At 41.7% G+C, this 26380-nt stretch overlaps 3 protein-coding genes across 3 annotated transcripts; 1 reads left to right on the top strand and 2 right to left on the bottom strand.

Moving 5' to 3' along the window:
- Nucleotides 1-310: 310 nt before the first annotated feature.
- On the top strand, nt 311-10349 carry tert (telomerase reverse transcriptase). The gene is made up of 16 exons (XM_037092458.1): nt 311-679; nt 1424-2735; nt 2816-3005; nt 3078-3231; nt 3785-3952; nt 4134-4295; nt 4384-4485; nt 4577-4662; nt 4747-4863; nt 4995-5066; nt 5462-5650; nt 6424-6550; nt 7539-7600; nt 8012-8136; nt 8287-8424; nt 9315-10349. Exons 1-16 carry the CDS (start codon nt 464-466, stop codon nt 9416-9418), a joined length of 3324 nt encoding a protein of 1107 aa, XP_036948353.1. The 5' UTR covers nt 311-463; the 3' UTR covers nt 9419-10349.
- LOC119016554 (inactive sodium-dependent neutral amino acid transporter B(0)AT3-like) lies at nt 9944-15472 on the bottom strand. Its single transcript, XM_037092460.1, has 12 exons — nt 15103-15472; nt 14359-14499; nt 13599-13736; nt 12808-12989; nt 12607-12717; nt 12409-12521; nt 12197-12325; nt 11945-12101; nt 11607-11811; nt 11352-11511; nt 11080-11242; nt 9944-10684 (listed from the first exon to the last, which is right to left on the bottom strand). The coding sequence occupies exons 1-12, from the start codon at nt 15242-15244 to the stop codon at nt 10460-10462; spliced, it is 1866 nt and encodes a 621-aa protein (XP_036948355.1). The 5' UTR covers nt 15245-15472; the 3' UTR covers nt 9944-10459.
- On the bottom strand, nt 9944-26380 carry LOC119016555 (inactive sodium-dependent neutral amino acid transporter B(0)AT3-like). Its single transcript, XM_037092461.1, has 13 exons — nt 26005-26380; nt 23448-23588; nt 22438-22575; nt 21871-22052; nt 21678-21788; nt 21480-21592; nt 21268-21396; nt 21020-21176; nt 20682-20886; nt 20429-20588; nt 20157-20319; nt 19582-19824; nt 9944-10430 (listed from the first exon to the last, which is right to left on the bottom strand). Exons 1-12 carry the CDS (start codon nt 26144-26146, stop codon nt 19600-19602), a joined length of 1866 nt encoding a protein of 621 aa, XP_036948356.1. The 5' UTR covers nt 26147-26380; the 3' UTR covers nt 9944-10430; nt 19582-19599.

The raw sequence follows: 26380 nt of genomic DNA, 5'->3' as shown, positions 1-26380 counted from the left end.
CTTGTATATAGTTTATTTCGTTGTTTATCGTTTGCTCTTTTAATATTTACGTCAAATATTGCTGTGACAAAGATCAGTGCACTTTTGTCGACTAATATTCCATCCTTACTGTGTTTTCCAAACGAGAAGTGACTCCGCTTACACGAATATGCTTACTGAACTTTGGGTAAAGGAAATGTAAGACTAGCACAGAAACCGAAGATTATTTGAACACTTTTTTGGCTCATGAAGCTGTCACTCCTGAAAACGACAACATTTCTTTCTTACTATCTATTGGTCAGTGATGAATTCACTTCTCAGTATGAGGCTAGCTGATTGGACGCTTGTCTAAAACAGATCTCTCATTGGCTGAGGATGACGCGGGCCGTTAAACGGTGAACTAAAGCTCATGGCAAGCTTACAAACCACCCTCTGTCAGTCTGGCACAGCGTGAGTGATATCTCAGCCGGCTCATGCTGTCAAAATGTCAACAACTGATGTGTCCCGTGCGCTCGACATCCTCCGCTCACTGTATCAGCACGTGCAGACACTGGAGCAGTTTGCGGACAGCATCGTGTTCAAAGAGGGACAGAGAGCCGTGCTCGTTAAACAGTGCGACACAAACCGCTTCATATCCTTCGTCAGGGGTGTTTTTGTATGCTTTGACAAGGAACTACAGCAAGTGCCAAGCTGCAACCAGGTAACATGCCGCTGAATGAAAAACTGTCCGACTTGTCAGTGTCTTTGAGTTGACAGGTAAAGTTACTACTCCTGTAGAGCACTCTAACAGTAATGTTAGCTAACGCTTGCTGTCATGGCACCTGTATTAAGGTCGTAGCTAATGTAAGTCATGTTTTTTTAACGTATTGTACGAGTATAACATAATGTTAACCCTTAATTATAGTTGTGAAAGAGTGGCTTGATATTTTAGTCGCAGTTAAGTAAGCTAAATATTAAACTGTCATCAAAGATGGCTGACGTTAAAGGGGCACTTATGTAGTTTAAGAGCAGAAACTCACACTCAGAATTTTAATATTACAATATTAAGGGGGTGATAATACAAACTCGGAAATATAATTTTGTTGCCATAAGTGAGTAGCTGTTCTCATAGGAACACTGTTTGAAGCTAGCAAGGTTGTTGAAAAGGTCCGCCAAATATAAACAAGTCTTGTAAACAAAGAAGATGGCTTTTAAAAAAAGAGTTAAAAATGATCAGTGAATTAAGATCTTTCTTCTCTGATTACAATGTCTTCCACAAATCTACATAGTGCACATTTAAGGTCTACAGTTACTAAATGAGCAGTGAACTTAAAAGTAAAAGCTGTTTGGTTTATAAGAGACAACATTTGTTTTTTCTGGAAGCAACAAAGACTGAAACGTGTCACGATGAAATAATATGATATCATCAAATTGTTAACATGTGTTTATGTTCTTCTTTCCAAAGATCTGCACTCTGCCTGAACTGCTGGCCTTTGTTCTTAACAGTCTGAAAAGAAAAAGAAAGAGAAACGTCTTGGCACATGGCTACAATTTTCTGTCTGTCGCCCAGGAGGAGCGGGATTCAGACCACTTCAAATTCCAAGGAGATGTGACTCAAAGCGCTGCATACATCCACGGCAGCGACCTGTGGAAGAAAGTTGCAGTGCGTCTCGGTACAGACATCACACGGTACCTGTTGGAGAGCTGCTCTGTGTTTGTGGCAGTCCCTCCTTCCTGTGTTTTCCAGGTGTGCGGCGTTCCGGTTTATGACAGGGTGTCAATGACTACTGGCCTACCTGGGTTATATCTCCAGGCTCAGTCCAGGACAAAAAACAGTGCTCAGTTTGGAAAGTATCGACGAGCAGTGGCCTTGAAGAGAAGACAGAAAGTTGAGAATCCTACTATCAGCAAGAGGAGGATGAGAATGGATGTAGGAGTGAAGAAAGGGAAAAGAAAGAGAGAAACAGATCAGAAGGATGAGACGGAGATTATGACTTGTTCAGGAAAGAGGAGACAGGTAGGACTGCAACCCACACAGGAAATCCAACAGGTTTGTGATGAAGCAGTGGAGCAAGTTCAGCCCCTGCCTCTGGAACCAACTCCCTGCATGAAACCTTTGGAAAATGGTGCTTCTGGTTCCAAACAGCCTGCTGAAATCCAAACAACCATACTTCCCCTGGAGGGAAGACCTAGTTGGAGATCAGGGATTTTCCCCCCTTTGCCTTCCTCGCAGTGTTTTATCCGAACCCTGGGATTCCTGTATGGAGGAAGGGGCATGAAGGGCTTCATTCTTAATAGGAAGAAGAAGAGCACCGATGGATGCAGAAGGCTACAAGGGCAAGATTTAGTGCGAACAGTCTTCTTTGAGGGACTGGCATATCTAAATGGGCTAGAGAGAAAGCCCAAGAAACTCCCCCGACGCTTTTTTAACATGGTCCCCCTTTTCAGTCAGCTATTGCGTCAACACAGGAGATGTCCCTACAGCAGAATACTGCAGAGGATGTGCCCAGTGGTGGAGGAGAGAGATGAAGGACAAGGAGAATTAAGCTCCGTCTTGCCTCAACACTGTGCACCTCACCGGGTCTACCTTTTCGTCAAGGAATGCCTCTCAGTTGTGATCCCTCAGGAGCTGTGGGGCTCCGACCACAACCGACTTAATTTTTTCGTCAGGGTCAGGGGCTTATTGCAAAGTGGCAAGTTTGAGAAACTCTCACTGGCTGAACTGATGTGGAAGATGAAGGTGAATGATTGTGATTGGTTGAAGATTAGTAAAACAGGTAAGACTGTCATAGGAGTCAAGTAGTTTGTTCTATTGCTGGATGCATTTTGGCCTTTACCAGAGCGCTCTCATCTGCAGGCAGGGTCCCACCCAGTGAGCTCTCATACCGGACACAGATCCTGGGTCAGTTCCTGGCTTGGCTTTTAGACGGCTACGTTGTGGGCCTGGTACGAGCCTGTTTTTACGTCACTGAGAGCGTGGGCCAGAAAAACGCCCTCAGGTTCTATAGACAGGAAGTCTGGGCGAAATTGCAAGACTTGGCCTTCAGGTACTCATTTATACACACACTGCAATACCTGTACTTGTACAGTCATGCTCACAAGTTGTTTTTGTGATTTAGAGGTCATCTCTCCAAGGGTCAGATGGAGGAGTTGACTCCTGCTCAGGTGGCGTCCCTCCCCAAATCCACCGTCATCTCTCGCCTTCGCTTCATTCCCAAGACTGATGGCATGAGGCCTATCACACGAGTCATAGGAGCAGATGCCAAGACGAGGGTACATTTTGGTTAATGGTCATTAAAGTTCTATGAGCTGTGTGTTGATACATGTTCTTGGAATTCCCATGGGTCCATGAAATCCTTGAACATTTTGTGAATCTGAGAGGAAGAAAAAAAAAGACAGTCATTCATGGTCATTAAATGTGCTTAAATAGATATAGTAAGAATATATTTGTATGTCAACAATAGAAATTGAAGTTGATAAAACATTTTTTAAATTAGCATTAGTAAAAAGGCTATGATCTGTTTGTCTGCATGTGTGTCTCTTATAACTTTAACACAGCAGCAAAATTGCAAGTGTTAACACATTCAAGCCTCTCTGTGTTTATACTTGTTATTTGTGAGCTTCTATAAATCCTGCTGCTTCTGTTTTTATAAAAATTCTGTGTTGTAACAATAACCATGATCTCTTTCTCAAATTATGGGGTGTTGGGTCTTTAGGGTTGAGAAATTAGGTCAGGAAAGTACTTGAATATGATATTTAAGAAGGTGTCGGCACCCTGTGTTGTGAGGTTGTGGAAATTGTTTAGGACAATTCTTCTCCCCTGCAGTTCTACCGAAAGCGTGTTCAGGACTTGCTGGATATACTGCTTGCCTGTGTGCGCGCCACTCCATCCCTCCTGGGCTCCACGGTATGGGGAATGACAGATATCCACAAAGTGATGCGGTCTATAGCTCCTGGCCAGAAGGACACGCCGCAACCCCTCTACTTTGTTAAGGTTAGTTTTGTCCTTAATTAATTGTCTTGACTGACGTAACATTAGTGATGCAGTCATACTCATACATTTTCTGGTGATACTGCTACCAAAAGCGTAACAGTTTTAACATTCACCAAAACTCTTTTTTCTTAAATGTTGCTTACCCCCTACTTCATTTTTTCATTCTGTCTCCACGATTAAGGTGGATGTGAGTGGAGCCTATGAGAGTCTGCCTCACGACAAACTCATTGAGGTGATTGATCAGGCTCTGACACCTGTCCTGGACGAACTCTTTACCATCCGCTGCTATGCCAAGATCTGGGCTGACTCCCACGAAGGCCTGAAGAAGGCCTTTGTTAGACAGGTACTCTTAAACATACACAAGCATACTGTTCACATTTTGCTCATATTTGTTTGACTCAATTAGAGAGTTTGTAATGTTTATTGCACAGGCAGATTTCCTGGAGGATAACATGGGATCCTCAAACATGAAAGGATTTGGGATGGCACTGCAGAAAAGAGGAAAAGTTCATCACACTATATTAGTAGAGCAGGTGAGAGCAACATCTTTTGGTATATTTCTTCAGATAAGAATGTTAGTTATTTTTTTAAGCCATCGGTCCTTCATGTCTTTTCTCTCTTTAGCATTTCTGCTCAGATCTTCGTGGCAGAGAGGCATTAGAGTTCTTCACCCAAATGCTAACTGGCAGTGTTGTTCAGTTTGGGAAGAAGTATGCATTATCCACATTGAAAATTAAACATTCTTACTTAATTTGCCCCTTTAAGTTACAAGATATTTGCCCTTTGTGTTTCAGGACATACCGTCAGTGCCGTGGGATTCCTCAGGGTTCGGTTGTGTCCAGTCTGCTCTGCTGTCTCTGCTACGGCCACATGGAGAACGTCCTGTTCAAAGACATTACTGGAAAGAAAGGGTACAGCCATTTATTTTAGTCAACTTCAATAGATGCAATAACACATCTGTAGCAGCAGAAGGCAGTCTTCTTGTACTTTAGCTTGTTTCTGTTCACTGTATTTGTTATTTTCCACTCTCTGTGTCCTGTAGATGTTTGATAAGACTGGTCGATGACTTCCTTCTGATCACACCAGACTTGCATGATGCACAAACCTTTCTCAAGTATGACGCTAAGTTTTTATGACTTTTTTTATGACTGTTCATATGATATCAGGGCTCTGAGCCAACATTCATTTTAACAGATCTACGTTATCTTTATGAATGTGCTTTTCAAATATCACGATTATTTTGAACCTGTAGGAAATCCATTATTAACCAGACTCGAGATGAAGCAGTCAGCCTCTCATGACTCAGCAGTAACACGGTTAATGGAAGCCATATAGTACAAGATATTTTGCAGTAGAAGGCTGCAATACAATTAGAATGCAACTTTTTTTTCTAGCAACAGTATTTGTGTGGCTACATGTTAAAAAAGGTTGAAAGACACAGATTTAACCTAATGTAATGCTAAATCTTAAATTGAGCAGTTAATAATGGCACATGCATGATGTGTGAAGGATCCTGCTGGCAGGTGTTCCACAGTATGGCCTGGTGGTCAATCCGCAGAAGGTGGTGGTCAACTTTGAGGTATCAGGAGACGAGAGTTCTTATCCTGACATCCGTGTGCTGCCTCCTCGCTGCCTCTTCCCCTGGTGTGGACTGCTGCTGGACACGCACTCACTGGATGTCTACAAAGACTACTCCAGGTTAAGCATCTTGTCAGTCCTGATTAGGGGTGTCACAAATTTCTATAACAGCGATTGGATTTAATTCTGATTTTAAGATCAAATTTTGATTCTATTTTCAGTTTAGACTGACAGCCATGACATTGTCAGACTATTGAGTTTCCCAATTGTCATATACCTTTACCTGTCATAACTATTATTTAAAAACATCACCAGTCAGTTGGGAACAAACTCTTACCACAGAAAGAAAGAAGAGTCATTGGATGACAGAGACGTTGTTTACAATACCTTTGTGTGTCTCCTCATCTGCAAAACCCTTGATTTTCTGCAGTATGTGTGTGCATTAACATGTTGAAAGTTTTGTGTTGTCTTCAGATGTGCACCAGGCACGCGCCAGTGATTGATAAAAAAAAATATGCATATTCTCTCCCCTATGCTCTACTACTCTGATGCATACACATGGGCACTCCCTGTTCCCCACCCACATGTCCCCAGACACACCTAGTAGAGATCTTCAATCTTGTAGTTATTATGTAGAATTATTGACTTTCGTTCTTTTGTGAGAATGTATTGGACTTTTGGCAGTCTTTATGGTTCTTGCATACTGAGTGGAAATCCACACATGAACTTTTGTACCTGCTCATAAATATTCTTGGAGACAACTCCCTGTCGAGAATGGATGATTGATATTCTAACACAGAACACAGTTAACATAATAACTACATCTCTGTTAACATTCAAGTGTTAATGTTTCTTTTCTTTTGCTTTAACTTCTTACTTTCCATCTCTCACAGCTATGCAGGCCTGTCTTTGCGCTACAGCCTTACTTTGGGCTCTTTCCACTCAGCTGGACAGCAAATGAAGAGGAAGCTCATGTCCATCCTAAGACTCAAGTGCCATCCCTTGTTTCTGGATCTGAAGGTCAGAAAAATAATTGGTATTTTTCATGGTGCCTACATTACCCATAACGTAATTTAGCCACTGTGTGACATCACTGGAGGCAATTTATCATATGAAATGCAGCTTCCTCTGGAACCAGGAAAAGTTTTAGTAATCCCCTAAGACCTTTAAACACACTTCAATTTGGAAAATTGGTGGATTTACCCTGTAAGGACTAATGTCATTCCCTTCAGCTTTAGCCTTTTACTTGTTTTTAGTTCTAATTAGGAAATAAAAGCCTGCTAAGAACTTCCTAAACTAAGGTGGTTAACATAGTTAGTGCATCTGTTAAATTTAAGCATCAGCAGTGTCATAGCATTTAGCTCAGAGCACTGCTTTGCCTAATTACAGCCTCACAGGGTCGCTAACATAGCTGTAGCCTCCTTTTTATGGCATTATATTCAAGCTATATCTTTCAGAAATGTTTAGACAGTGTATTTGAATTGAGTCTTCGAAGGTGTAGGTCTTCCAAATGGGCCCATCACCCAACTAGATGTTCAAATCAGCTGCAAACAAACACACCGTGTTCTAATTCAGGGGCCGCCTGCTGCTAAGGACATGGCCTACAAAAGTAAAAAAAAAACCTGTACTCTGCTCCTCCTCTGACAAATGATGGCGTCAGGTGCTGTTGTCAACATGTAGAATAAAGGATAACAAGCAGAAATTAAACTGAGACAGCAACCAGTTGTAAACATGTCAAGTTCCATGATAGCTAGGATTATAACTGGTTTAACACACAATGGGCGAACAATGTAGCAGATAGGTAGTAAATGTTCAGACTTCACCTGGACCCCGCACAGCATGACATAGCTAGTCCATATTGCCCTTGTTTGATATCATGTACATGATATGTTTTAAAAAAATGCATTAAGATGTATTAATCCCAACTTTTATTTATTTAGTTTTCTGTTATTTTCTGCACCTTTTGCTCTTATGCTGCAGATAATAATAGATACCATTCCTTTCTTAGACCAACTCTCTTGAGGCTGTCTACAAGAACATCTACAAGCTGGTGCTGCTTCATGCACGCAGGTAAATGTGTTTAAAGGCCGAATCTTAAGTACTACTTTAATTATGCAATTGTTGTCTCTGTCTATTGTCCAATACATTTGTATTATTCTGTCAGATGAAGTATATTTAAATCGGCACTGCAATTAATTTCTGTCTGTTACCCTCCTGAAGTATTGAAATACAATTGTGATGAACACGGGTCAGGAACACACTGACCATTTCCCCTCTTGTGTGTTTGCTGGCCTTGACTTGATAAATAGGTCAATAAAGGGAATCCTGCTATTTAAGTAAGCACCAAGGTGGTTATCAATCAATACCTCCACTGAGCTGAGAGTTAAATGTACCACCATTATCTCAGAATGTAAATATCTAAATCGACAGGGCTCGTCTCTGTACATTCTCTCTTGTGTCTTTTATTATTTTCTGTTTTAGGTTCCATGTGTGTGCTCAGAGTTTGCCCTTTGGTCAGACCATTGCCAAGAACCCTATGTTCTTCCTGCAGATGATATGGGACATGTCAGAGTACGCCAGTCACCTCATCAGGCTCAGCAACAAAGGCAACATTTTCTCCTCATACACCAGGAACAAAATTATTTAAACTATATCAAGTTCAAAGCTTATTTTATCGTGTGTTTGTTTATTTTGATCCCCATTAGCTACTGTATTTAAACCGTAGCCACTCTTCCTATCTCTTCCTCTTTGTGCAGGATTGATATTAGGCAGTAAGGCCCAGACCGGCATTGTGCAGTATGAAGCGGTGGCCCTGCTTTTCTGTCTTTCCTTCTTGAGAGTGCTGTCACAACACCGTCCCCTCTATAAGGATCTGCTCCCACACCTGCAGAAACGTATGTGCACTCAGATCAGAGTATTAGAGTTGATTCGTAGTGTTTCAAGATGTTGAAATCACCCAGGGTTACTGGCCTGTCATAATTTCAGTGAATTTAAAGAAATTAATTGGTGACTGATGTTGTACTGTGTCAAGAGATGTTAATAATTAGTGAGGTTACAGCTGCTGAGCCATACGTGCTAACAGTGATTATCGTTATTATTGTTTTGTGCACTTTTGCACCCCCCTAAAACCCAAAAATTACTCTCATCCTGGTTGTGGTTCAGTTCGATGAGGTCAAGTGAGCCATTGTTTTTGAAAACCCAATCAAGCCAGACTCTGCTTGGATTTTAAATGCGCATCTGTCTGTGCTGTTGAAGAACGGCCAAAAAGGACAAGCCATATTTTAACATCATTTCACACATTTAATGCACTAAATGAAAAGCAAATTATAATGCACATAATCAGTCAATAATAAAATCACATTCAATAATTGTGATTACTACTCTGAGGAAGTTATGTAATGTATGAACTTACAATTCACAATCACAATTTATGTGAATTATTGTATATGATGATTCATACCGAGCAGCCCCACTGCTCTGGCTAATCATAAAACTGCACATACACTACTGCAGGAAAATAAAGCCCCTGTCTGTTTGAAAGTGACTTCATAAATCACCAACATGAAAACATCCTCATTGCAGCTTGCCAGGAAGGCCAATCCCTTCAAATGTGGACTTTGAACCTGAACCAGCAAATCAAGATACATGTACAGAAGTCAATGTAATCTGGACTTTGATTGGATTGTAAACATGTTGGAAAGAGTTCAAGTGGGTGAATTTAAGAGTTCCCCACCAAAGAGGAAAAAAAACATCTTCATATGTTCTGCTGTTATCCTCTTGACAGGAAAACGCAGTCTAGAGCGGCGTCTTGGGGATCTGAGGCTGTTGAGAGTCCGACAGGCCACCAACCTCAGGACACCAGTGGACTTCTTGGCCATCCAAACATAGACTACCTCTAAGGTAGTCTATGTCTATCAAATATCCATTAAAAACCCTTTTTTGTTTCCTTCTCTCATCCTCAAGTTTTGCAGCCGTGAGACGGGCAGTGTGTTAAAATCAGTCATTTGATTTATCTGATCTGTCACTGTGCCAAAGTAAGTCATGACAGTTAAACATTGTCTGGAAAGCTAACTGCTGGTAAAAAGAGGTAAAAACAGTTCTTAGTCATTGGATATAAAACAGTCAGGTGATGAATCTCACTCATAAATGTACCCTATAAAAAAACAGTTACCAGTTAGTATAAACACGCAAAGGCTGATTGAAAACTGCCCAGCTATCAGATGCGCCCATGTCATCCCACAGTTGTTTGTCTCTCTGGACTTTGATTTATGCTTGTGGTAATTTTCCACAAAGAAGACACATCATCACATGGAAAAATAATTCCTATGTAAGCAAGTTACAAGATATCCATTCATCATCCATCACAAGGAACATCAAAAGGAGGTTTAAAGGAAAAATTCACCCAGACAGGAATATTCAGTCATTGTTTACTCACCCCATGCATATACAGAGTAGAGTGTCTTCACATCGTCATTCTCCTAAACGACTGAAGCAGCGTATGTACCCCCTTTTTTTTTTTGTTCGTTTTTTTTTTGGGCGGGGGGGGTTTCAACATTTTGAAATTTTGAAACTGAATTTCTGTCTTTTGGTGAACTTATGCAATTTTGTGTCACTTTGAATGAGTGTAAGACTTTATGTTCAGATGTAAGGCTTGGTTAATTTTCAACCAGCGTGCTATTTGTCACATAATAATGTGTTAAATGTTAAATGTGTTGAATGTTATTTACCGGTATGTCTGTAAATATATATGTACACTACACAGCAATGTACAAAGGAAAGAATTCACAATTGAATAAATACAGTTTTGTTATTGAGGAAACTCAAGAGGTTTGAGTTCAGCGTGACTGATAAAATGCTCAGTGAATTAAGATGGAAATTCCAAATAAGCCATGATAGTAATCAGGAGATACTTTTAAGTTCATGAATGCATTACAGTTTCTCATCTCTTCGGCTGTACTGCTCCTGTGTTTCAATCTCAAAGCCGTCATTGCTGTAGGGATTTGGCTCAGTGCGAGCAGAGGACACTCTTCTCCGGCAGATCAGTCTGTAAAGAGCCACCAGAGGGATGGGAATCACAGGTACTGTAGAGAGGAGGATGATGATGGCAAACACCCAGTCTGGGTAGGGCCTCACATCAGTTTCAGGGAATAATTCCTAAAGAAAAAGACAGGAGGGAAAAGTGTGGAATTTAATGCACAGACTATTATTACCTTTTCCAAGAAGATTATGATCTTGTTAATGACTATTGAACAGATTTCCACAAAACTTGGATGGAGGATGGGTCTCCAGAATAGTCTCCATTAACTTTGGCGTGGATCCAGATAATGACACATTTTTTTTGTGTGTGTACAAAACAGGACTACTAGCAGAGGTTTTTGCTCTACTGAGTGCCTGTCTAGTTTGATATTACAATTTACTCTCTTACCTCTCTCATGTCCTAAGAGCACATTAATCTACTTGTCTAACTCCCAGTAATGCCAAATAAGCCAACGAATGTAAAAATATTCCACAGTTCAACATTCTCTTGATGGTACACATAACTTGCTTACATAAGATGGGTCCCAAGCAGGATAGGTGGGGTGTTTCTCTGCCTGGACGATCACATAAGCAACCAAAACCACAGCAAGCATTAAAGGACTAATCACCATCCAGCAGGCCTTCCAGTAGATGTTTGGCTTCGACCCAGTCATGAAATAGATATCTTCACTGAAACTGTCAGAGGACAAGAGGACCAGAATAAATGTAAAACATACACGGATCAAAATTGTATACTCATTCATAAGACCACAGAGTTGCATTAGAGAAAAGGAGAAAATGTTACTTTTTCATTCCATGCACATAAATGACTCCAATAATCTCAAAAAATGCGATGATGAGCAGAGGCACAGAGCCCACGTAGCTGTTAAAGACCTCCACCCAGTAGTTCCCAGAACCCAGGGTGAAGATGAGACTGATCAGGAAGGATAACAAGCAGATGACCGCTAAGAAAGGGAAAAAAATATATATATCAGAGAGGAAATTCAAAAGGAATGTTTTTCCATTGACTGAAGAACAGCTTCAGCTAATTTGCAGCTACCTGTTACAGCCTCCAAAGGGATCCACTTGGGCAGTAGTTTGAGGTCTTTAATGGGTGTGAGGACTCCCTCTAAGTTACCAAACATGGAGGAGAGGCCCAAGCTGAAGAGCATGACGAAGAAGAGAATGGCCCATACCTGCGAGCCTGGCATCTCCAGCACTGCTTCGGTGAACGCAATAAAAGCCAGACCAGTACCTGACGCGCTCTGGGGGAGGATGGAATTAACAAGGATGCATGAACTGACTGCACATGTTGAACAGCAACATGACACAAGAGCAGAGGACAGACTGGTTCAACAAAGGAGAGAGATTTGAAAAATGTTTTCAAAGTTACAGCACCTGGTCAAGGAATCTTTGCAGTTCACAGACCCTCAGCTGCAAACTGCCCACCTCATCTGGATATGTTGTATCGAGATATTCAACCCACTTGTCATAGTTTACAAGAGTTATATTCTGGTCTGAAATATGAAAATGGTTGGTCAGAGCCAAGATGTTCCTGCAGATGGAATAAAAATCAATCAGCCTAATTGGTATCAGCAAGAGAGGAAGAAGCTGTAGACTTAGACTCATAATATATTTGTGCAAACGTACTCTGTTCGACAGCTGTTGAAGGCGGTGGTAGCTTTAAATCCCAGGATGGAGAAGATGGAAATAGAGGCATAGAGAGATGTGGCACTATTTATTACTCCAACTACAACAGCATCCCTCTCACAGTTGTTTCTGGTAGAAACAGAACAGAAAAAACAGAGCTTTCAGAGTCATCACACAGATCATCTCAGTTAGTTAATGTTATAATTAGTTACCTCTCTGGATTATAGCTTGAGAAAGCTATGAGGCCTCCAAAGGCCAGAGAGAGAGAGAAGAAGATCTGGGTAGCAGCATCCAGCCAAACCCGAGGATCCATCAGTATGTTCCACTACAGCAGGTGTAAAAACATCACATCAGTTCACTGTGTCTGGGACACATGAAACAATGAACTGACAGCAAGTGACCAAACTCACATCAGGAGTGAAGAGGTACAACAGTCCATCAGTCGCTCCGGGCAGAGTGAGAGCACGGATCAGGAAAATAGTCAGCACTAGGTAAGGGAATGTGGCTGTCACGTATACAGCCTGAAACATTCAAACATATGATATATCCCTCAGTGACTCTTTCTTGCTTCATCTTGTTAGCAGTAGCTGATACAGTGGCAGTAAACAGACCTTTCCCACGGACTCGATGCCTTTGATGAAGCAGATGAAGACCACACACCAGGCGCTGGCCAGACAAACGACCATCCACCACTGCAAGGAGCCACTGATCTCAATGTCAGGTGTGATGTTCAGTGTCTCACGGTACCAGAAGTAATTCACTGGTGTGCTCTTCTGACACTCTTCGTCGTAGCCTGCACGGATGCATAGAAACAAACAATGACAACATGAGATCTTTTAAGTTCTTAAACTTCTTTATCTTGAAGGAAATACTGTTTGTTTTGGTTTTAAACACACATTAAGTTTTGTAGCACAGCTAAGTTCATATGCTTTCGCACTTCAGTATTAAGATGCCAGATGCTTTTCTCCATTAAAAACTAGTTATCACCATGAACTAGATTTTAACATCTTGGTATTATTGACAACAAATATGACTATGGTTTTGCACATTGCCTGTCCCCGATTCCAAAATCTGTCAATAATCGAAACTCTGTAAAAGCACACTCCTTTTATTTTATGTTGTGGTGCAATATCTCCATGAACCATAAAACAATCCAGATCCAGTAGTTTGCCAATGAAATCTTGCCTGTAGTGCCACATAGAGCCCTGTTGGTTAACCTCTCCTCTCAGTGATAATCTTATAACCTTATTGCAAGTGTAATAAATTCTCAAACTGACGCTGCTACATTATAATGGACCGTACAATAGTGAGCTGCTATCAGGAAATGCTGTCACTGTGGTGGTAGCAACTAGTGCGTGACAATAAACGTATGAAGTGCAGCTAAAATGGCTTATCGTGTTACCTGTGCGGCTCTCATTGATTGGACACTGGCTCCACGGCAGGGGGTTTTGGAAAGAGTGAAAGAAGTACCAGAGCACCCAAGCCAGGATTGTGTTGTAGAAAATACTCACCAGGAATGACACAATCATAGAGGCAATTCCTAAAGCAGGAAATACATAATGAACAACAATTTAAGAGCCACAAAAAAAGTTTTTTATCATAAATTAGTCATATATTTGTAATATTTAAAATCCTTGTAGATTTACATAAAGTTATTGCGTTGTTCTGTAACAACAGTGTCAGAGGGTTTATCTGGTATTAGTGTGGGTGTTGTTTCAAAAACATTGTATATAATGTTGCTTCAAACCATCATTACATCTAACAAGTCCAAATCTGGAGGATACTGTTGTAGCTGAATAGGTTAACACATGACGTTCACTCAGGAAACTGTGTTGTGTGTAGGCATACATTGTTTGTAAACTCAGCCAGGCCATCTTCCGTTGCAACAAGTATTCCATGCAACAAAACAGGAGGTTTGTCATAATATAATGTGTACCATGACATAAAATGTAAAACTGAACTAAAATAAAGCTTCAACCTCTCCATGGTTGCAGAAAATTTACATTACAAACATTGATTTTAACACTTTCTGGGGATCAGGTTCAGTTGAAATATGCCAGGCTGTACATTCCAGAAAATGTTTTACTTTAATGTGGTCTTGCTTTCCATCAGGAAGAGAAAAATGGTATTGGAAGATCTGTATATAATTTTAGGCCACCCACCAACTCCACCAAGCAGTGGTGAGATGGAGTTCCAGACACCGATGCAGCCTAAGCGGAGCCTCTGTCCTATGGCCAGCTCCAGGTAGAGCAGAGGGATGCCCTGAAATACCAGCGCGATCAGATAGGGAATGAGGAATGCACCTGAGGACAAGAAGTAAATATTTGCCAAGTTAGGCATCAGACACACTAAGACTGTTTCTATCAGCATACTCTGCAGAGAAGTTTTAAGATAATGTTGTGGCTATTTCAACCTTCCTCGTGAATCAAATGCCAATGCTTTTAATTGCTAAATAAGTGCACTGCATTACAAAGCTGTATGAATATTTAGTTGTTTTCCAAATGACCAAAAACAGAAGTGGAGTCAGGCTTATAAAAAACGTACTACTACACAATATACAGATCTGCTCAGGGAAAAGTTGTGGGAATCAGGAAACTCTGACTCAATGTGTGAAGCCCTATGCACTTTGTGGGATTGGCTGTTTACACGACTTAACCCTGACCCAGATCCTGTCGACATCTGTGGCTCCAGGACTCACCAAATGAATAGAGAAATTATGGAAAATATCACTGATGATTTATCAAACAAAGTGGCCAATGTTAATGACTAATTGTACTGAGACAAGAGAATCTAAATTGTTGCAGTTATACATATAAATATCTTGATTTACATCTAAATCTCTTATTATTAAACTATGATGATGAGGATGACATGAGATATAACAGCATCCTACAATATCATCTTACCTCCTCCATAGATTTGACATAGGTAGGGAAAACGCCAGACGTTTCCAAGTCCCACTGCAAAGCCAATACATGTTAACAGGTACTGAACCTTGTTGTCCCATTTGGGTCTCTCCTGCACTCCAGAGTCTTCAGTCTTGCCCATCCTGAGCTGGTATGATGGCTCAGCACAAGTCCAGCTGAGTTACAAGGATGTAGCTCTCCAAATCCTTACATACACTTAAATCAGTCAATCTAAAGAAAAACATTCACTTATTGTTCCAAAAGTCCAAAATGTTTCCGATCTCAGCACAGCATATGTCAGAAGAAACACCCTCTAGAGTGGTTTGGTCTAAATGATGTCCAGTGCTCTTTTCAAGTCCCATCCTCTGTTCCTCTCCTTTGTTTTATCCTCTCTTAGTGGGCTGTCCTTTAATGTCCAATCAGGTGCAGCTTTGAGTCAGAGATGCAGATTTTTTAGGAAATCAGTCCTCCAGGAAGGGAGTTAAAGCATGAGGTAGGAGGTTTTATTGGGAGAGTGCTATTCATTGAATAATGGATAACCTGGTGATGCTTGTGTCAATGTTAGACTGTTTGGATGGAGCCAATAAAAAAAGAGGTAGTTGCAGCTGTAAAACAATCAAGTCATGTCTTTATTCAATAATTCACTTTGCACAGTAAAGTTTGTACATTGATATTAAACACTGTTTTCATTAATATCTTACATCAGGTGGTGAAATTACAGTAAGAAAGAATACATTTACGGATATACCACAATTCAACAATACTGCGTGCAAATCTGTTGCGTTATAGTATTGTAAAAGCAGCATAGCAATTTAGGAAGTATGTATTTGACATCATACCCTCCACCCAAATCCTCACTTTCTTAAGTGCAATATGATATCACTGTTGATGTTGTTCCTGTAACACCTTAACTAATGTTGCTCCAGGACCATCATTGCAACTGACAAATCATCATGTGTAATGTCATAGCCTAGAAATTTTGGGGAAAAGTCCAGTGAAACATGCACATGGAGGAACGTATCCTTTCAAACAAGTGTCATACATCTTGAAAGGTATATTTTAACCGAAACACAATTTTGTTTTTCCTAAACCTAACCGAAAGTGAAAAGAACCTGAACTTTGTGTTGAAACAAACGTGGACAAATGATACATACCATTCTCATATCTGTCTGCTACATATAAAGCAAGAGCCAACAGACATTTACCTTATACTAGCTCAGCATGACAACTTAAAGGGACCGTTAACAGGCAAGGCATTCTTGTGTGTGTATCAATCTTTCCACCTAACCCTTGGTAATAGCAAATATGTTTATTTCCCAAGAATTTTAAAAATATTACCTTAAATGGTACAAATCAGTTCACTGGGTGTGTTAAATAGAAATACGCTATATTGCCTAAAGTATTCACTCACCCATCAAAATAATTGAAATTAGGTGTTCCAATCACTTTCATTGCCACAGGTGTTTAAAAGCAAGCACGTAGGCATGCAGACTGTTTCTACAAACCTTTGTGAAAGAATAGGTCACTCTCAGGAGCTCAGTGAATTCCAGCATGGTGCTGTGATAGGATGCCACCTGTGCAACATGTGCAGTCGTGAAATTTCCTCGCTCCTAAATATTCTACAGTCAACTCTCAGTGGTATTTATAACAATAGAAGCGATTGGGGATGACAGCAACACAACCACAAAGTGGTAGGCCACGTAAAATGATGGAGCAGGGTCAGCGGATGCTGAAGCGCATAGTGGGCAGAGGTCGCCAACTTTCTGCAGAGTCAATCGTTACGGAGCTCCAAACTTCATGTGGCCTTCAGATTAGCTCAAGAACAGTGTGTAGAGAGCTTCATGGAATGGGTTTCCATGGCCGAGCAGCTGCATCCATGCCATACATCAGCAAGTGCAATGCAAAGCGTTGGATGCAGTGGTGTAAATCACGCCACCACTGGACTCTAGAGCAGCGGAGATGTGTTCTCTGGAGTGACGAATCGCACTTCTCCATCTGGCAATCTAATGGGCCAGTCTGGGTTTGGCAGTTGCGAGGAGAACGGTACTTGTCTGACTGCAATGTGCTAAGTGTAAAGTTTGGTGCAGGTGGAATTGTGGTGTGGGGTTGTTTATCAGGAGCTGGGCTTGGCCCCTTAGTTCCAGTGAAGGGAACTCTGAATGTTTCAGCTTACCAAGAGATGTTGGACAATTCCAAGCTCCCAACTCTGTGGGAACAGTTTGGAGATGGCCCCTTCTTGTTCCAACATGACTATGCACCAGTGCACAAAGCAAGGTCCATAAAGCCATAATGACCTCAACCCAATAGAACACCTTTGGGATGGATTAGAGCTAATGTAGGCAACAAACACCATCAGGAGCATCAAAGGACTAATCGCCATCCAGCATGCTTCCCAGTAGATGTTTAGCCTCGACCCAGCCATGAAATAGATGTCTTCACTGAAACTGTCAGAGGACAAGGGGACCAGAATAAATGTATAAGCACACACGGATCAAAACTGGATATGATTCCCATCAGCCTACAGAGTTGTACCTTATTAAAGAAGATGATAATATTGTACCTTTCCATTCCATGGACATAAAAGACACTAATAATCTCCAATATTACAATGATGATTAAAGGTGCAGAGTACACATAGCCATTAAAGATCTCCACCCAGTAGTTCCCTGAACCCAGAGAGAAGGTGAGACTGGTCAAGAAGGATAACAAGAAGATGATCCCTAAGAAAGTGAAAAATATATCAGAGAGGACATTCAATAAGAAAAATGATTTGTCATTAGAACATCTTAAGCTGATTTGCAGCTGCCTGTTACGACCTCATTAGGGACCCACCTGGGCACCAGTCTGAGGTCATTGATGGGTGTGAGGACTCCCTGCATCATGCCAAACATGGAGGAGAGGCCCAAGCTGAAGAACACGATGAAGAAGAGAATGGCCCATACCTGCAAGCCTAGCATCTCTAGCACCGCTAGAGTGAATATGATGAAACAAGTCCAGTACCTGATGTGCTCTGGGGAAGGATTAAAGTAATAAAAAAGCGTGAATGGAATGTACATGTTCGCTTGGCACATTATGTACTGCCCTTAGGGAAAGAACAGGGAGGTGAGAGAAGAGAACAGCCAGGATTTAAGGGAGCAGGGAAGTAACAAGAAGGAGTTGCGGACAAATTAAGAGTGCAATGTGCAAGACTGGATCAGTGTAACAATTGTATTATCACAGTACCATAGATAAGAGTGGATGCTTCAATTCATCCCCACCTTCACGCTCACAGTGGAGTCATCATTTAAAAAGAACACTGCTTTGTTATGACTGCTAATGTAAGTGGTGCTTTATCAGCTAACATTAGCAACCCATGCTCCAACTCTGCACTGATATTAGTAGGGCAGCAACTTCACTAAAGTTAAACTTCGGGTGGCATAGACCATTAAAGAAGGATGCAACATTGGAATACTACATCTACACAACACTAACAATGTTACAGATGGTTAAGAAGGTTAGCTATTGAGACATGAGCAAACTAGAAATGATTGTTTTATGCTTGTGATAAAGAAACATGTATCTTTTACTACATTCTACTGTCATAGATTGTATTCATGATCCATCATTATTATGGTCTCAAATCTGATTCATATAACGAATCAGTGGGCAATTTCAGCACTTATTAAAAAGTCATTACATAGGCTACATGCTTACCCTCACTCTTACTCTTAAGTTATTTGCTGGATGCACAACTATTTCTTCTCCACTTGTCTCCTCCTTCTGCAACTGGAGTCACTGACACTGTCACATCACTCAGTGCACTAAGAGACCTGCTTTTAATTTGACAGGCTTATTTGTTATTAAGACTGGCTCACATTGAAATTGTATCCAGGGCTATACTCTTAAATTTTAGGGGCCCCATAAACTCACCTGGTGATGCTGATGGAGTTTAAGTTTTTTTCAAAGTTACAGTACCTGGTCAAGGAATCTTTGCATGTCACAGACCCTCAACTGCAAATCAGCCACCTCATCTGGATATGTTGTAATTGCGCCTTCATACCACCTATCATCGTTTTCAAGTGTTATGTTGTGGTCCCAATTACAGCTCCCAACAAAACCATGAAACCCTCTGCAGCTAACTGCTGGTAAACAAGAGAAAACAGTTCTTAGTCATCGGATATAGAAAGGTCAGGCAATGAATCTCAGTCATAAATGTACCCTATAAAAAACAGCAACCACATTATATAAAGACGGGAAGGCTAATGGAAAACCGCCCGGCTACCGGATGCACCCATGTCATCCCACAGTTGTTTGTCGCCTGGACTTTGATTTACACTTCTGGTAGTTTTCCACAAAGACGACACATCATCACATGAAAAAATAATTCCTATGTAAGCAAGTTACAAGATATCCATTCACCATCCAGCACATGAAACATCAAAAAAAAAAATGAGTTGAGTGTGAATTCCAAGGAAGCTATGATAGTAATCAGGAGATACTTTTAAGTTCATGAATGCATTACAGTTTCTCATCTCTTCGGCTGTACTGCTCCTGTGTTTCAATCTCAAAGCCGTCATTGCTGTAGGGATTTGGCTCAGTGCGAGCAGAGGACACTCTCCTCCGGCAGATCAGTCTGTAAAGAGCCACCAGAGGGATGGGAATCACAGGTACTGTAGAGAGGAGGATGATGATGGCAAACACCCAGTCTGGGTAGGGCCTCACATCAGTTTCAGGGAATAATTCCTAAAGAAAAAGACAGGAGGGAAAAGTGTGGAATTTAATGCACAGACTATTATTAACTTTTCCAAGAAGATCATGATCTTGTTAATGACTATTGAACAGATTTCCACAAAATGACACATTTTTGTGTGTGTACAAAACAGGACTACTAGCAGAGGTTTTTGCTCTACTGAGTGCCTGTCTAGTTTGATATTACAATTTACTCTCTTACCTCTCTCATGTCCTAAGAGCACATTAATCTACTCGTCTAACTCCCAGTAATGCCAAATAAGCCAACGAATGTAAAAATATTCCACAGTTCAACATTCCCTTGATGGTACACATAACTTGCTTACATAAGATGGGTCCCAAGCAGGATAGGTGGGGTGTTTCTCTGCCTGGACGATCATATAGGCAACAAACACCACCAGGAGCATTAAAGGACTAATCACCATCCAGCAGGCCTTCCAGTAGATGTTTGGCTTCGACCCAGTCATGAAATAGATATCTTCACTGAAACTGTCAGAGGACAAGAGGACCAGAATAAATGTAAAACACACACGGATCAAAATTGTATACTCATTCATAAGACCACAGAGTTGCATTAGAGAAAAGGAGAAAATGTTACTTTTTCATTCCATGCACATAAATGACTCCAATAATCTCAAAAAATGCGATGATGAGCAGAGGCACAGAGCCCACGTAGCTGTTAAAGACCTCCACCCAGTAGTTCCCAGAACCCAGGGTGAAGATGAGACTGATCAGGAAGGATAACAAGCAGGTGACCCCTAAGAAAGGGAAAAAAGTTTTTCAGAGAAGAAATTCAAAAGGAAAATGTTTTTCCATTGACTGAAGAACAGCTTCAGCTAATTTGCAGCTACCTGTTACAGCCTCCAAAGGGATCCACTTGGGCAGTAGTTTGAGGTCTTTAATGGGGGTGAGGACTCCCTCTAAGTTACCAAACATGGAGGAGAGGCCCAAGCTGAAGAGCATGACGAAGAAGAGAATGGCCCATACCTGCGAGCCTGGCATCTCCAGCACTGCTTCGGTGAACACAATAAAAGCCAGACCAGTACCTGACGCGCTCTGGGGGAGGATGGAATTAACAAGGATGCATGAACTGACTGCACATGTTGAACAGCAACATGACACAAGAGCAGAGGACAGACTGGTTCAACAAAGGAGAGAGATTTGAAAAATGTTTTCAAAGTTACAGCACCTGGTCAAGGAATCTTTGCAGTTCACAGACCCTCAGCTGCAAACTGGCCACCTCATCTGGATATGTTGTATCGAGATATTCAACCCACTTGTCATAGTTTACAAGAGTTATATTCTGGTCTGAAATGTGAAAATGGTTGGTCAGAGCCAAGATGTTCCTGCAGATGGAATAAAAATCAGCCTAATTGGTATCAGCAAGAGAGGAAGAAGTTTTAGACCTGGACTTATAATATATTTGTGCAAACGTACTCTGTTCGACAGCTGTTGAAGGCGGTGGTAGCTTTAAATCCCAGGATGGAGAAGACAGAAATAGAGGCATAGAGAGATGTGGCACTATTTACTACCCCAACTACAACAGCATCCGTCTCACAGTTGTTTCTGGTAGAAACAGAACAGAAAAAACAGAGCTTTCAGAGTCATCACACAGATCATCTCAGTTAGTTAATGTTGTAATTAGTTACCTCTCTGGATTATAGCTTGAGAAAGCTATGAGGCCTCCAAAGGCCAGAGAGAGAGAGAAGAAGATCTGGGTAGCAGCATCCAGCCAAACCCGAGGATCCATCAGTATGTTCCACTACAGCAGGTGTAAAAACATCACATCAGTTCACTGTGTCTGGGACACATGAAACAATGAACTGACAGCAAGTGACCAAACTCACATCAGGAGTGAAGAGGTACAACAGTCCATCAGTCGCTCCGGGCAGAGTGAGAGCACGGATCAGGAAAATAGTCAGCACTAGGTAAGGGAATGTGGCTGTCACGTATACAGCCTGAAACATTCAAACATATGATATATCCCTCAGTGAATCCCGATCCTGTGTGCTGAAGCTGATACACTGGCAGTGAACTGACCTTTCCCATGGACTCGATGCCTTTGATGAAGCAGATGAAGACCACACACCAGGCGCTGGCCAGACAAACGACCATCCACCACTGCAAGGAGCCACTGATCTCAATGTCAGGTGTGATGTTCAGTGTCTCACGGTACCAGAAGTAATTCACTGGTGTGCTCTTCTGACACTCTTCGTCGTAGCCTGCACGGATGCATAGAAACAATGACAACATGAGATCTTTTAAGTTCTTAAACTTCTTTATCTTGAAGGAAATACTGTTTGTTTTGGTTTAAATATACATTAGATTTTGTAGCAGAGCTATGTATCATAAAACAATCCAGATCCAGTAGGTTTCCAATGAAATCTTGCCTGTAGTGCCACATAGAGCCCTGTTGGTTAACCTCTCCTCTCAGTGATAATCTTATAACCTTATTGCAAGTGTAATAAATTCTCAAACTGACGCTGCTACATTATAATGGACCGTACAATAGTGAGCTGCTATCAGGTAATGCTGTCACTGTGGTGGTAGCAACTAGTGCGTGACAATAAATGTATGAAGTGCAGCTAAAATGGCTTATCGTGTTACCTGTGCGGCTCTCATTGATTGGACACTGGCTCCACGGCAGGGGGTTTTGGAAAGAGTGAAAGAAGTACCAGAGCACCCAGGCCATAATGGTGTTGTAGAAAATGCACACCAGGAATGACACAATCATAGAGGCAATTCCTAAAGCAGGAAATACATAATGAACAACAATTTAAGAGCCACAAAAAAAATTGTTTTGATCATAAATTAATGACATATTTGTAATATTTAAAATCCTTGTAGATTAAAGTTACTGGGTTGTTCTGTAACCAATACCAGTGTCAGAGGGTTTATCTGGTATTAGTGTGGGTGTTGTTCCAAAAACATCATAATTTAATGTTGCTCCAAACCATCATTACATCTAACAAGTCCAAATCTGGAGGATACTGTTGTAGCTGAATAGGTTAACACATGACGTTCACCCAGGAAACTGTGTTGTGTGTAGGCATACATTGTTTGTAAACTCAGCCAGGCCATCTTCCGTTGCAACAAGTATTCCATGCAACAAAACAGGAGGTTTGCCATAATACTGCATCCCTGAAGGGAGTCATTTTCTTCTTTGTCTGTTTTTTTTTTACAGTTTTCTGCTGCACTTTGGTCAGGATTACGCAACAAAATACTTGGTTGTGAGTATGCAAGCAAAATGATTTGAAAAAACATTGTGACAATTCCCGCCATGTTTGTGGCAACACAATCAGTTTATTTGAACCAAAAATGACCTCTTTCAAACCCTGATCAAGTGTTTTTTTTGTTTGTTTCTTTGTTTTTTGTCTAAACCTAACCAGTCCATAAACACAGTGTTAGTATGACATACAATTGAAAACTGAACTAAAATATAAAGGTTCAACATCTCCACGGTTGTAGAAAATTTACATTACAAACATTAACATTAACACATTCTGGGGATCAGGTTCAGGGGAAATATGCCAGGCTGATGTTTTACTTTAATGTGGTCTCGCTATCTATCAGGAAGGGAAAGGTGGAAGATCTCTAAATAGTCTTAGGCCACCCACCAACTCCACCAAGAAATGGTGAGATGGAGTTCCAGACACCGATGCTGCCCAAGCGGAGCCTCTGTCCTATGGCCAGCTCCAGGTAGAGCAGAGGGATGCCCTGAAACACCAGCGCGATCAGATAGGGAATGAGGAATGCACCTGAGGACAAGAAGTAAATATTTACCAAGTTAGACATCACTAAGACTGTCTCTTTACACATGCTGTGCAGGGAAGTTTTTAATTAAGGTTGTGGCTATTTCAACCTTCCTCGTGAATCAAATGACCATGCTTTTAATTGCGAAATAACTGCACTGCAATACAAAAACTGTCGTTTTCCAAGTGGTGAAAAAACAGAGGAAGAAGGTGTGGGAGTCAGGAATCTTAGACTCAATATGTAAAGTTGATAGCTCTATGCACTTTGTGGGATTGGCTGCTTACACGACTTAACCCTGACCCAGACTGTGTAGAAATCTTTGACTCAGAGACTCTAAATAAGAAGATGTGAATAGAGAAAAATGGGGCAAACGTCACTGATGATTAACCAAACAAAGATTAGTTACCCATTGCTGGAGCAGAGTGATAAGGACTGGCCAGTGTTAATGACTAATTGTACTGAGACAAGATAATCTAAATTGTTGCAGTTATAAATCTAAATCTCTTGATTAAACTATGATGATGAGGATGACGTAAGATATAACAGCATCCATTACTAGCCTTTATTGTTGCGGGTGACTTCAAACACCCAAACTTGAAGACAATACTAGCCAAATTTCACCAACATATCATCTGCCTCACCAGAGGAGACAAGACTTTGGACCATGTCTACACAAACATGGCTGATGCCTACAACGCTGCCCCCCTCCCCCACCTAAGACAATCAGACCACCTCTCACAGTTACTGCCTAAGCACTCACCACTCATCAGACATGTGAAACCCACAGTGAGGACAGACAGAGTGTGGCCAGAGGGAGCAGACTCTGCACCTCCACCGCATTTTGAAAACACTGACTGGAATATGTTTGCCACCCTCGACCACCCCGTCACAGATATTGACTTATATGCCTCCTCCAGTTTTGGACTGTATCAACTCCAACATTAACAGATTTGCCACCCTCAAACGGATCATCACATTCCGTAATCAGAAGCCATGGATGAACAGAGGGGTTCAACTCCTGCCGAAAGCACGTGACACCACTGGACTGACATATTTAACCTGACACTATCCCAAACAGCTGTCCAGATTTGCTTCAAAACCTCCTCCATTGTGCCGGTGCCAAAACACTCCACTGCAGCGAGCCTTAATGACTTCCACCCAGTTGCACCCACCCCCATCATCACAAAGTGCTTTGAGAGGCTGGTCCTGGCTCACCTCAAACCAGTTTATCACCCACACTGGACCCCTTCCAATTCACCTACCGCCAGAACGGGAGTACAGAAGATGCCATCTTCACGGCGCTTCACTCCTCCCTCTCCCACCTCGACAACAGTAACACCTACGTAAGAAAGCTGTTCATTGACTTCAGTTCAGCATTCAGCACCATCATACCCTCCAAACTGATCACCAAACTCAGTGACCTGGGCATCAACACGTCCCTCTGCAACTGGATTCTGGACTTCCTAACCAACAGACCACAGTCTATTCAGTTAGGTAACTACACCTCCTCAACCTTCACCCTGAGCACTGGTGTTCCTCAAGGATGTGTGCCGAGACCCCTCCTTTATTCCCTCTTCACCTACGACTGCACACCTGCACATGGTTCAAACGCCATTGTCAAGTTTGCAGACGACACAATGGTGATTGGTCTCATCAGCAACGACGATGAGTCGTCCTACAATGAGGAGATCCAGCACCTAACAGCGAGAGACCAAAGAGCTCATTGTGGACTACAGAAAGTCAAATGATGGCACACACACCCCATCCCTACCAAAGGGACGGAGGACTGTGTCAGCAGCTTCAAGTTTCTGGGTGTCCACATCTCCACGGACCTCTCTTGGACCCTCAACACCTTGACTCTGATCAAGAAGGCTCATCAGTGTCTCTTCTTGCTGAGGAGAATAAAGAAGGTCCATCTGTCTCCTCAGATTCTGGTGAACTTATATACCACTACACAACTGAGAGCATCCTTACCAACTGTGTCACAGTATGGTATTGCAACTGCTCTGTCCCTGACCGGAAAGCGCTGTAGAAGGTGGTGAAAACTGTCCAACACATTACCGATTTCTCACTCCCCTCAATCGAGGCCCTCCAGAGCAAGCGAAAGTGAAAGGCAGGTAGCATCATCAAGGACTGTTCTCACCCCAAACACAGACTGTTCACCCTCTGCCCCTACGAGAGGAGCATAGGTCTCTCCATACCCAGACCAGCAGGTTCAGGGGAAGCTTATTCCTGGCGTCTGTCACCCTGCTGAATTCCACACCTTGGTGACCCTCCCACAAACACACACCACCTTCAATACCGCTAATTACACATACATTTTACAAACTGTATCTTCAGTTAGTGCTGCCAGTAATATTTGTTGTCTCCGTACTTTAGAAATACTTAATACTAATTGAATCTAATCTAATATCATCTTACCTCCTCCATAGATTTGGCATAGGTAGGGAAAACGCCAGACGTTTCCAATTCCCACTGCAAAGCCAATACATGTTAACAGGTACTGAACCTTGTTGTCCCATTTGGGTCTCTCCTGCACTCCAGAGTCTTCAGTCTTGCCCATCCTGAGCTGGTATGATGGCTCAGCACAAGTCCAGCTGAGTTACAAGGATGTAGCTCTCCAAATCCTTACATACACTTCAATCAGTCAATCTAAAGAAAAACATTCACTTATTGTTCCAAAAGTCCAAAATCTTTCCAATCTCAGCACAGCATATGTCAGAAGAAACACCCTCTAGAGTGGTTTGGTCTAAATGATGTCCAGTGCTCTTTTCAAGTCTCATCCTCTGTTCCTCTC

Source organism: Acanthopagrus latus, chromosome 3, assembly GCF_904848185.1.
Source record: "Acanthopagrus latus isolate v.2019 chromosome 3, fAcaLat1.1, whole genome shotgun sequence".
NCBI lineage: Eukaryota > Metazoa > Chordata > Actinopteri > Spariformes > Sparidae > Acanthopagrus > Acanthopagrus latus.
Note: the sequence above shows the minus strand (reverse complement) of the source record. Positions and strands in the feature narration are given on the sequence as shown.

What these genes read in the sequence shown, in the direction of transcription:
- tert (XM_037092458.1), top strand. Translation starts at nt 464, where the DNA reads ATGTCAACAACTGATGTGTCCCGTGCGCTCGACATCCTCCGCTCACTG. An exon ending in AGAAGGCCTTTGTTAGACAG is followed by an intron (nt 4,296 to 4,383) that starts GTACTCTTAAAC and finishes TTTATTGCACAG; the next exon opens with GCAGATTTCCTGGAGGATAA. An exon ending in CCTTGTTTCTGGATCTGAAG is followed by an intron (nt 6,551 to 7,538) that starts GTCAGAAAAATA and finishes TTCCTTTCTTAG; the next exon opens with ACCAACTCTCTTGAGGCTGT.
- LOC119016554 (XM_037092460.1), bottom strand. Translation starts at nt 15,244, where the DNA reads ATGGGCAAGACTGAAGACTCTGGAGTGCAGGAGAGACCCAAATGGGAC. An exon ending in AATCAATGAGAGCCGCACAG is followed by an intron (nt 12,990 to 13,598) that starts GTAACACGATAA and finishes GCATCCGTGCAG; the next exon opens with GCTACGACGAAGAGTGTCAG. An exon ending in GCATCGAGTCCGTGGGAAAG is followed by an intron (nt 12,718 to 12,807) that starts GTCTGTTTACTG and finishes TGAATGTTTCAG; the next exon opens with GCTGTATACGTGACAGCCAC.
- LOC119016555 (XM_037092461.1), bottom strand. Translation starts at nt 26,146, where the DNA reads ATGGGCAAGACTGAAGACTCTGGAGTGCAGGAGAGACCCAAATGGGAC. An exon ending in ATGCCAAATCTATGGAGGAG is followed by an intron (nt 23,589 to 26,004) that starts GTAAGATGATAT and finishes TCTTGTCCTCAG; the next exon opens with GTGCATTCCTCATTCCCTAT. An exon ending in AATCAATGAGAGCCGCACAG is followed by an intron (nt 22,053 to 22,437) that starts GTAACACGATAA and finishes GCATCCGTGCAG; the next exon opens with GCTACGACGAAGAGTGTCAG.